The sequence below is a fragment of the Nestor notabilis genome, unplaced genomic scaffold (genome assembly GCF_000696875.1).
Source record: "Nestor notabilis isolate BGI_N333 unplaced genomic scaffold, ASM69687v1 scaffold153, whole genome shotgun sequence".
Classification (NCBI taxonomy): domain Eukaryota; kingdom Metazoa; phylum Chordata; class Aves; order Psittaciformes; family Psittacidae; genus Nestor; species Nestor notabilis.
The window spans coordinates 80999-93018 of record NW_009921307.1 but is presented as its reverse complement, the minus strand read 5'-3'; the positions used below and the strand labels follow the sequence as shown (position 1 = coordinate 93018).

The following is a 12020-nucleotide window of genomic DNA, read 5'->3' as shown; positions in this document are numbered from 1 at the left end:
GAAAGAGTGCTAAACTCACAAGCACTCAGCAGGGGATCTCATTTGTTTCAGTTTAAATTCACAAAGCCAATGTGCAGATTTCCATTCGTCACTTTACCCTAATAATTTGTTCAAAGATCATGCCCATTTTGGGGAAAAAACTCAAAAAATAACCCCCAACTGTCTCTCTTGTTTTTCTGTTTTCAATAGCTTGATCTTCGGCGCAATCACATGCTTCACTGGGTTCCTGGGTGTAATCACAGGGGCAGGGGCAACCAAATGGTGCCGGTTAAAAACCCAGCGAGCTGATCCTCTTGTCTGTGCTGTTGGCATGCTAGGATCAGCCATCTTCATCTGTCTGATCTTCGTGGCTGCCAAGAGCAGCATTGTGGGAGCCTATGTAAGTATAATCCTTTCCATATGCCAGTCTCACTCACTCTCTCTACAGAACTCCTTAGAAGACTCTGTGCTTTGTCCCTTGCAGGTCTTGTTTTTTCCCTTCTGAATGTCCTTCGTTTTGCCCCTTGGAATTTTGGTGCTATCTAGATGTGCCTGGAAGAAAAATGGTATCTCAACTGCTTATCCCTGCTTGCTACCTGTCATCAGAGTCAGAGCTGGGGTTTTAGTGCATGCATGGAAACCTACAGTTCCCTGCCTTTGGATTGTCCTATCTATCCCTCTATCCACCCCTCTATTGCTCTTGCCTAATGTTTTGGTACAGGAAAATTGTCTGCTTCACTTACGATGAGGGTATAGTAGCTGGTCTGGTACAAAATTATAATTACAGTATAATTTGTCTGTGGGCATGCTTTTGGCTACCTATAAGTACCATTAATTTCCATAACTAGCTTGCTGCAGACCAATATTAATTACCATGTAATTTCAGTTTGTTGCTATCTGTATTACCATGGCACCTGAAAGTCCTAGTCCATAGCCCAGGAACTCACAATACTTGGAGCTTCACAGATGCAGATCGAGTGTTTTTAATCAAAGTATGTAAAAAGACATCTGATAGATCCAGACAAATGGACTGAAGGGAAAAGGAAAACCTCAAGTATAATGATCTAGCCTCAGGCTAGAAGCTTGCTTTCAGTAGAGTAGAAACTCAGTACACTGAACAGGTTCCAGGTTCCCCTTAAATGTAATAGAGAGAAGCCTGGGACCTGGGAGGAGTTTTTGAAGGAAAGCATGAGATGGTTGGAGTAGTAGGATAATTTCTGAAAGCCCACCCTTGTTTTCTACACAAGCTGGACACACCACCCAGCAAGGAGAATTCATTCACATGTAACCAACCCATCTACTGTGGATCCTTGTTTCTCTGTATTTCTAGCGCTAGCCTAGACATGGTTATTTTCTGAGTATTTCAATAGCTGTCATGGGGCAACACAAGAAGAAAGACTGAGAGTTTAAAAACATTAAGACAGAACCAATACAAATGCCTACTCTGGCTACCTTGAAAATGTCAGAAGGAGATTCTGTCCTCTGGTTTGTGGCATGGTGCAAGACTAACCTTTGATTCAGCAGAAAAATTATCACCTCAGACAATCTGCAAGAGTGTCTTACTGGCTGGGGAAGCATTAGCCCTCCTTTCATTGTCAGTCATCTCTAAGGGCAGAGACCTGTCACATCCCTCCACCTCTGTGCAGACAAACCTGTGATTTTCTCCTTTCTCAGACCTCATGATGGACATGTTCATTTGTGCTGTTTAGTCTCTTTATGCAGAATATCCACCCTTTCTAAGCTGGAAATACTGTTCTCAAAAATTTTGCAACACAAGTGATTGTCTTATTTTCATCTTTTTTTTCTTATTTTAATAGCCATGTGACTATTCTGCATTGTTCAAATATATAAATATAGATCGTATTATTAACCAATCTTAGAAACAATTTATTTTGTTATCCATGAGCAGTAAATCTAATAAAGAGTTAGTGATTTGCAAAGGAAGTTACAGCTGCATATAGAGGAGGTATGAGGAACATAAGACTGTTCGCTGATGCTGTTAGGCTGAAACATTATTTGTTGCAGGTAACATGGCCTCTTTGTAGCTCTAAATGTGCTCTCTCTGCTGCTGGAAGTCTGCTGCACAGAAAGGAGATTAAGAGTCTCATTAGTGTGCCAACTGGGAAATCAGAGCTCTGAACTCTATTTATGGATTCTACACATGACAGTAGACAAGACATCTAACTTTGGTTTGCCTCTGCAAAACTGAGGATTCTTGAATTACAAAGGGTCAGAGTAGCTTAGATCATTAATGTTTCTAAATAACCTGGAGTTAGATGATCTGTGACCGAGCCATCCACTATAATATAAGCAAAAAACAATGACACAACACCTGTTGCTGTTTAGTGTTACAGGTACTAACCCAGCTGTGAAAACAGGTCTATGTTGGAGTTACTGATGTCTCATAACAGCAGGTATTATCCTGGTGGTGCTATGTATCAGTTGAACTGACTTTTCAAGGCACGTTTCAAATGCAAGCTCTTGTTTTTCCATGTCATTCAATGCTATTCCAAACTTATAGACTTCCAGAATGTTTAAGTCCCTTGTATTTTACTAGGAGACTTGCAAGGTTGCATGGTGTAGCAGTTTTTCATTACTCTATTTTAATTCTTATTGGTCCAAAATGAAGGAGACTGTTCTCTGATTCTGGAACATCTAGATATGGAGGATAGTATATAATGGGCTGGATTACCTTCCTTAGCTCAAAATCCATGATCATACCTTGTTCTGGAAAGAATACAGTAAAACTTAAGGGGTTTCTCATCTCAGTCTACTTGACAGCTGTGTCCTGGCTTTCATCCTGAAACAGAATCCTTGAGTTCTGTATGACTGTGAAAGGCAAGAGCAATGTTCAGGTCTGTTCCACATGGTGGGATTTGCAGGCCTTCTGTCTTGTGACTGTCCTTAGACTTCTGTCATTAATCACACCATGCTAAAATTGAAGGTTTATTGGGTTTGGACCCCTCACTGGCTCAAAGCCTTAAAATTATCACTTCCAAGCATTTAGATGGGTCCCCGTGAAATGGTGTGTTCTCACACTGAGCTGTGGTGGCCACCAGGTCACCATCTCCCTCCCTGCTTAACAGTTGAGAGTTTTTGTCAACTGCCTGCTCTCTTCCTCCCTTGAACACGAGTGCTTCTCCCCAACTCAGTCCTGTCTTGCAGGTGGGTTTGGTCCCTGAGGGCAGCTGTTATTCCAGTTCTGCAGCAGCCACTCCTACCTGGAGCAGGTAGACGGACTTCTATTTTCTATCCAGTCTTTTTATACTCATCCAGTACATTACTGGCAGTGATAGAAATGGCTGGAAACATGGAATAAAACAGCATTCTGTATCACTGATCTGCCCAGACACTTGTATTTCTCTCTTTTGCTGTCGTGCTTGGCTGTATAGTGCAGTCAGTTCTTACTCTGTTTCCCATGCAGCATGTGGATTAGTGTGTTGTAGTTCAGCTCTTTACAACAGCAATTTGCATATCTTTAGGTCCCAGTCTTTCTGAAGTGTGTACTCTTTGAAATGTTGGTTTTCAAACCTGTCTCTTGAAACCCGTTAGCTGTATGGCATCACTGTATCACACTACTCAGATATTTCAATAGCAGATTTTACACTAGCTTAAATCTCCAAATGACTGGAGAGAGGTGCTTTGCTTTCCCTTCCTTTTGACACTGTTCCAAGTTCCTGTTGTACCTCAATTTCAGCATCTGTTTCAATTCCTCAAAGACACTTTATGATCTTGCAGTAACAGCAAATCCCAGGGTAAAGCCTTGCCATAGAACTTTCACTGCATCTCAGTCTCAACTCCGGGGACTTTCTGTTGACATGGTGTTGGCGACTTACGTTCCTCTGAGGCATTGATATTGTCCAGCACTGAGGTGGAGTTAGACTTGCCTCAAATTCAAGAGCACATGTGGGTGTCTTACGTACCATTTCAGAGAGAAATACAAATATTGAAGATGTAGACAGATAAGCACTTTGCAAATAGCCATGGAAGTTTATAACCTGCTTAGATCTTGCTATGAAGGCTGCTGGTGTGACCCCTCTGAAACCTACTTTATCATTTGGAGGAATTAGAATTTGCTAACTGATCACATAGTCAGGAAGACTTGAGGGGGTAATAACTTCTGTCAGCTCATCACAGATGAGCGACTGGACACATAATGGAGACGGTGAGATATTATACAACACAGCTGGATTTGGAAGAGGAGGTATCTGGAGAGCTGAAATCTCAGTGTAAAATAAGGCTTCTAAAAGTGCGTGAGGAGTCAAAGCTGTGACCATTTCAGGAGCTACGGATCTGTTCTGGAGGCTGCCCTATTTGCAGTAAGGATCCCTAGGGTCTCTCATCAGCAGAAGTGCCACGTATCCTCAAATGCCCTTTGCAGCAGATGAACTCATTTGTATCAATTCCCATTAGCAGCTGAAGGACAGACTTTTAAAAATGTATCTTTTGTCCTACTTTTTGATCTTCGTTTTGCTCCTCTTTTCCTTTTACCAGTACCCACACATTAATCGTGTGCCATGGAAGCGTGTCGGGTGAAACACACATTCCACAATTCTAAACTGGTGTGCTCTGAAGCAGGTAGCATTCCAATGATTTATTTACAGGACTTGTGCTGAATCCCTGCAGAAGGGAGCAAGTTCTACTCACTGTGTGTAACAATTCATGTGTCTTACGTGTATGTAATTCATATAACCTTAAGGCATGCAGTTGCCTGTTTGCAGCACTGTAGGAACAGGCAGGGCATGTCGCTGCATTCAGAAGTGTGATTACATCTTTCCTAAGCTCAATTTAATCTATCCAGCCACAGAACCCCAGCAATAGGAGCTGCAAAGTTGTAGTAGGATGGATTTCAGAGCAGGTCCTGAGAGCCCACCCGAGGCTCTGATATGCCCTTGCTACGTGACACGTGGTTTCAACTCCTGTCAGCATCTTGATGCATTGGAACTGTGTTTCTTAGCTTGGCAGTTGTCATTTCCAGTGAGAGCCAAGTTCAAGGCAGACCAGTGGGCAGTGGGAAAATGGGAAGAGGAGATTTCCTATCTGACCAGCTGGGCTGTGATGACTGGCTCATACACCATCATGGAGGAAGCAGATCCAGTCACAAAAAGAGGGGATAGAGAGGGAGAATGTATGGGAAACAAAGACAGTTTTAGAAACAAATAGAGGAAGCTTTTTGTAGGTCAATACATAAGACCTACTAAATAGACCAAACTATTCCTGGCAGTGACATGATGGTCTGAGGGGTTTAAGCAATCTCAGCTGGTGTGTGGGAAAGACAGTTTTGGTGGTCACGCAGTGTCATAGCTGCCATTCTTGCAGTTCCTCCTCCATCTCCACAGACTCAAGAGTTACATTTCACTGTAAGACACTGATGTTGCAAAACCCATATTTAGGTCCTGTCTTGATTGTGCATAGATATTATTAATGAACTACTTGAGTCGTTATAGTGCCTAGACCTATGTCCCCCTCGAAAAGGACAGCAACGTACTATCAGGAGGGAAGGGATCTCATACTTATTGGGTGGTGAACCTCATGTGGTTTGCTACGGAGCCAAACACATAACTTGATTTGTCGTGATGTAAATGACTGTGTTTGAGGGGGGGGGTTGTGGCCTTCTAACTGTTTTTTTGGAACAGAATGATGGAAGTATGGAAGCCTGGGGCTGTCTCCTCTCGTTGGCTTCTCATGTTCTTCTGTAAGCAAATGTGTCAGGTTTTTGTTTAGCTGCTCTATAGATCATAACAGTTTACACTAAGGAAGTTGCAGGCCAACCCTCTAGAGCTCTGACAAAGTCTATGGTTTTCTAATATTCAGGATAAACCACAACAGTAACAAATATATTGTGTAGGTTTGAGACAAATAAGCAACAAAGGAAAGTTTGTGACAGGTTACTTTTCCTTTGAATGTCAAGTGAATAAATCTTCTCCTTTTTGTGTGTTTTGTTACAACAGATTTGCATTTTTATCGGAGAAACTCTTCTGTTTTCAAACTGGGCTATCACAGCAGACATACTAATGGTGAGTGTACGCTGGAACAGCATCTTTGTCTTCTGGGGGCCAGAGCAGTTTGTTGGCTTGCAAGAACAACCTGAACTTCACCATTTCTTCCAAATGCCTTCTTCATCCTATCCTATTTTTATTTTCTTTTTACTTGCTGAAAAGGAAAGTGACAGTGAAAGAGAGAAAGAAAAAAAAGCTGTTTCTTATCCTTAGTTCTGAGCACCAGGGAGAGAAGATGTCCAGAAAGGTCAGCGTTACTGAATTAGAATAGCTTCCCCAGATTCTAAGTATTTGTGCAAATCCCCACATGCAAAGAATGGGCCAGCATTTCCTAATGGTCAGCATATTAGTGGATTTTGTTATCAATAACTCAGCTTTGTTCTGCAATAGGAAATCCTTCCCTCCCTCCCTCCTCTGACCACAAAGGCAGGCATCTACCTCTCTCTTTGGCTTAACTCCAGCCAACCTACCATTCAACACATACACAATAGAAAACCACCTCTGGGAGAGGAGAGAGGAAAAGAAAGTATAAAGAATTTTTTGACTGTGTCCACTTTGTCCAAGAGGAAGCTGTCAGGGACTTTTTACCCCATGTCCTTCATTTTCCATTCTTTTTCCACCACAGAGCTTTTTAAGTCTTTCAAATCAGCAAGCTGACCTCAGCAGCTAGATTTTCATATGAAATAGTCTGGAGCCTATCAAACAGACTCTGTTGAAATCCCATTGTGAAGGAGGTGTTGCTTATTGTATGAAAAAGAAAGAAACTAAGGCACAGAACCATTACAGGACTTGCCCAAGGTCTTTTGACAGCTTGTTGACAGAACTAAAAATATAATCAGTCTGGCATCAACAGAAAACTCCCTTGACTTGTATTTGTTGCTTATGCAAACATCAGTGAGAAAACAATCTGCCTCAGTATTCCTGGATGCAAAGATAATGGTGTTGATTTATTGATTCAGCAGAGAACTTCAAGCTTCTGCTTAAGTTCTGTTGATGATTCATGTTCAAGTTTGTGCTTATGTTTTAAGGTAGCTCTGTAGTTGCCATAACTGCATTGCCTGATGAACTTTCAATCTCTAGCTCATTTGTGCAGAGAACACTTTGGGAGACCGGGTTGTTAATTCTGCTTCTCTCAGATGTGAATAAAGCACAGAGAAACAAAGTTCATCAGTGTACTAGAGTTGCATTAAATAGCTTTTAATTACCAGGGTTTGTTCCTCCTACCAGTTCAGCTGTAGTGTGACAGAGCTCTGAATGGGTGGTTACTCTGTACTTAGGTGGGTTTTGCAGCTTGTGCTGAGTTCAAGGCTGCTCATGAGGTGGTATCTCAACACATAGATGTGCAGTCTACAGACAGCTGTGTTGAGGAAGAACTTGTGGTACAATAGTTGTAGTTGCTTGTTCCTGTCTCCTACCAGAGCTTCTTGTCACATCCTACCTTTGACTGTGATGTTCCCAGGAGCTCTACCAACTCTCCCTGGTCAGGATTAGCTGATGGGCTTAAATAGCAGGTCTTTTATATCCTCACAAGCATTGGCTGAAGTAGGTAAGGGCTTGGCCGTGGAGCACATCTGCAATCCTCCAGCAGTGGCTCTCAAAGTCATCTCTGCTGCCAACATAGCACAGCTGGAGGGAGGGTACCCACTGGATGTGCTCAAGGTCCTCCAGAAGATCTGTGCCAGAGAGAGAGCTGAAACTTGACCTACATGGTCTCAAGCTAAGCCCAAAAGGCATTTTTCAACCAACCGTCCTAAGGATGCCATCACTGTCCCATTTTAATTACTGAGATTTTCTGTGTTGATTTCAATGCGACTTCAGTACCCTGTAGCTTTTTATAGGGTTTGCCATCTGTCTCACCAGCATCCTATAGAGAGTTGCATTTTGTAGGGATGCAGTTATTTATGTTGCTTTAGTTCAAAAGAATTGGAAGATTGGAAATAACTGGAAATAATCTCTTAGTTCCAATTTCCAAAACATGGGAAAGAAACTAAAACCATGTTAAAAATTTGATTTTGGCAACTGATGCTAACACTTAAGCTTGTCTGTTAGGAAAATGAACTGAGTGTCATATATAATGCCCAGCTTAATGCATTATCAGCATGAGCAGACCTGTAAAAGTGCTGTATAAATACTTGCAAACATCCACTTAGGTCAGTGCAAGCCTGTAAACAGATGGTCTGAAGTGCGTTCCTGTTACACAAGGGGTTTGAGAGGATGTTTAGTCAGGCAATAGGTGAGAGGCAGGGCTATAACCATGTTTGACAGGCAGCTTTGTAAGAAGTCCTAGCCAGAGAAAGGTGTGGATATGCTTTAGCAAGATGTACTTTTAATGTTTGGCAAATTAATTTATACTGATTACTATTTATTTGGTGTAATCAGAAGGGTGTCTGGTTTTGCCTGAGGCTGGTAAGGAGTTTAAAAGCATTATTAGCCTAAGCTTAACAACACTTTTATCCTATACATAAATATTATGCTGTTTTCATGGATAAAAAGCTCTCAGTGCTGGCTGAACACTGCTCCTACTTACTGCGTTATGCCAGAAGTGAGGCTTTTTGGATACTGCATCTCAAATGATTTATCAGAGCTCTCCCAAGATTTACAGATCTCATGACTGCTTAAGAACCCTAATGGGCAAGTTGGTAAGCATCTTGAGAGGTTTTGCAACTTGAATTTCCTTGGCAAAGCAAGGATGATCGCTTATTATCTTCACAATTAATTGTTGGCTCTTCCTACCTTTGTGCTTCCATTGCATCTACTGTTCTTGCCAGTGCAATGGTCAGTGTGCAGCTCCTCAAACTGTCTGCAGGAGAAGGTGCTGACTGTTTGATAAGCTGTCAGCACTGCAGAATGTTCTGCACTGCCTCAGATCTTAAAAGGTTGGTATTTGTTCCAAATGCAAATTTGTACAAAACAGGCCTTATTCCCCTGAGTACAACTCTCCATATCTCCTCCCAGGCACATGCTCAGATGGTGCTTAGGGAAGGGGGGGATGTTTCTTATGGAGCATGCTAATTATGAAACAGATTTTATCTGCCATCTTTGCAAATTGGCCTTAAAATTACCAGAACCCCAAAGTAGCATTAAAACTGCCTTGTAACAGTAGTAATTAATGAGCTTCAGTGCAGCCAGCAACATTCTGAGGCATGCTGAGGGCTTGGGACTTTGTGGAATCTGGTCCTAATAGTGGGGTTTTTTGCCTCCATAGCACATCCCAAAACTAAAGATGATGAGCAGAGCCTTGGTGGCATTTCTTTGTAAGAGTCAGATCACAATAATCTTGGGTCTTTGCCATCCTCCAGCTTATGCAAGTCCTGACAGTCATGGAAAAATGACTGCATATTTGTGTATGGACTAAGTATCTTCTTTAAATGGTCAGGAGCTGCCATGGAGGAGATGCTTTAATGCTGTAGAGTCAAAGTCTTCTTTTGGGCTGAGTTTTCCCTGATTACTTTCCCTATAAATAAACAACGGTTATTCATGTAGTGTCAAATACTGCCCTATTTTTACAGCCAAAGATAAATGGCATTTCCACAGGTTCTCATTGTTGCTTCTCTCCATGTGCCTCCACACACCAGTAATCTGAGTGCTGTGGTGTGGATTTTAAGGCAGGGGGAGGGATGCCTTTGAGTGAGCGTTCACAGACTTCTTCAAACACCCGGGAAGAATAGGCCAAGTTGTGTCTCTCAGTTCTTATGTGGGCCAAGGGTTTGCAGGTAGATGTGTGCTGTTCCACGCTGGGCTGTGGTTTGGAGACCAGGTCAGCCTCCTTTGACTTCCTTTAAAAGTTTCTTTGTAGACAGCATCTGCCTAGCTTGAGTGAAGGGTCTCTCTCAGGCTGGTTTCTCTGGACCACAGCCTTTGCCTTTTCTGAACAGTGGCTACAACAAGGACACCCAGACTGTTTCCAGGCTCTGATAGTGGCTTGACTGGGATTAGCATGTGTTTTCTTTGCCTTTGGTGCTGAAAGAGGCCAGTTTGCATTGTCCTGAAGGTTACTGTCTGATGCAGAAAGGGTAGAAAAGTGTTTTATAGAGTAGAGTTTAGAAATAAACATCTTAAAATGGTTTGTGTTGGAAAGGACCTTAAAGGTCATCCAGTTCCAACTCCCTGCCGTGGGCAGGGACACCTTCCACTAGAGCAGGTTGCTCCAAGCCCCTGTGTCCAACCTGGCCTCAAACACTGACAGGGATGGGGCAGCCACAGCTTCTCTGGGCACCCTGTGCCAGCGCCTCAACACCCTCACAGGGAAGAGCTTCTGAGTAAGAGCTCATCTCAGTCTTCCCTTTGGCAGGTCAAAGCCATTCCCATTGTCTTGTCCCTATAGGTCCTGTAAAAAACAGAACTTACCTCTTCGGCATGTGGCCTTCGATGGAAGAGTGATCTCTCCTTGGCTTTCCTGGTTAACTTATTTCAGACCAACTCATTCTGCTCGTTTCATTACAGGAAGGGGATGTCAGCAGTAAACCATGGCATTTCCAAACCTCTGTTTACAGAACAGAGGTTTGCTAAAGCTGCTTGGTCAGCCTCCCTGCTCATCCTCTGTGCTGTCTGCCCCTGAACTTGGAGTCAGAGATGAGCCAGGACAATCCCATAGACTTCCTCCTCAGCTGCTGCTGCTCTTCCACCTCCAGATTCTGTGGGATATTCAAACCAGGCCATGTATGATTTGAATTTAGGTCTATTTTAGTATCAAAATGCCCACTGAGAGCTGTAATTTACTGCTCTCTTCCTAGAACAGTAGATAGTGTTTGCTACCAACTACTTCCTCTCCATCAGAATAAAACGCTTTTTAAGCAGGGATAGGGTGGGTATTTTTTTGTGTTTTGGAGATGCTGTTTTCAGCCTTTTTATAGTTTCCAGTATCTTTTTAGAAGGGGAGGAAATATCTCATGTTCATTTGCTTGCTTGTTTTTGGGTTAGGGAGGTGTTTGTAACTTGAATTCCAGACTAAGTTGACTAAGTTTTGGCACTTTATAGTGCCAAACCAATCAGTGCTTTCGACCATCAATAACTTCTTTAACTAGGCACACTGAAATCTTGCTGCAGATTGTATTCATACTTGCAAACCTGTGTGTCTGCTTAATACAGATAGACGTGCAGAATTATGGCTAATATATGTGTGTGTATTCATGTGTATAAATATGCACACACATATATGATGCCGGTGTCATTCAGATTTCTTTCTCCAACTGGTACCAATTCACTAGCACTCCCTGCAAATTGTAAGTTTTTAATAAATTTACCTTTTCCTTTATTATTTTGCTAAGAAAATTGATAGAATGTAGAACCAAGCTTTCTTCTCCAGATTTGTTAACATAAACTGTATAGAAATTTAACTATTTTAAGATTAAAATCCTGTTTCACAGATATTCACAACTCTGAACTCTTGAATTAGGTAGAATTTCCCTTTATCCTCTCAGATGCCCTTCTCAAACAGCTCTTGCAATATACTTCTCCACTGCATCTGTGTGAGCTGGGGCCGGATGGGAAGAACAACAGTAACTCATTCTTGATTTTACTTTACTTTCATTTTCTTCTGTCTAATCTATCCAGGTTGCACCCATTACCCTGCATCTTTGGGGAATGGTAATGAATTGTGTGGCTCTTCTGCTGTTTCACAGTGTGACCTTCAGTACTTTTCTGTGTCTCTAATGAAGTCTAGACCTTATTTTCCCCTCGGGATTTCTGTAAGCCTTCAAATCTCTTTTGAGCGCCTGGATGCCAAAGGAGGACAGTGTCTAACATCCGCAGCCAGGTGACTCCTCTGGTTCTGATCATCTTTTCCTCGCCTGTTGCACAACAGGAGTTTAACAGGGTACCCATTTAATATGTGGCATCAAAGTGCATTAGCAGTGTGTGTTTGCAGCTTTGTCAAACCAGTAATGAAAGAACTGGCAGGTCATTCTGCAAGCACATGGTAAAACCCTAAGGAAAAGCATTTAATCTAATTTTACCCATCATTCGTAATTGCCTCTGCTTGGAGGCATGATCATTCTAAACAGGCATCAGTTCTCTTCTAGTCTGGATTTTCTCAACACTCTT

The 12020-nt window shown here is 42.2% G+C and overlaps 1 protein-coding gene across 1 annotated transcript in view; it reads left to right on the top strand.

Moving 5' to 3' along the window:
- SPNS2 (spinster homolog 2 (Drosophila)) overlaps window positions 1-12020 on the top strand; it is a 113934-nt gene that overhangs the window by 88731 nt on the left and 13183 nt on the right. The window contains exons 8-9 of the mRNA XM_010011082.1: window positions 190-379; window positions 5931-5996. Coding sequence (XP_010009384.1) covers window positions 190-379; window positions 5931-5996 — 256 coding nt within the window. The remainder of the gene's footprint in view (window positions 1-189; window positions 380-5930; window positions 5997-12020) is intronic.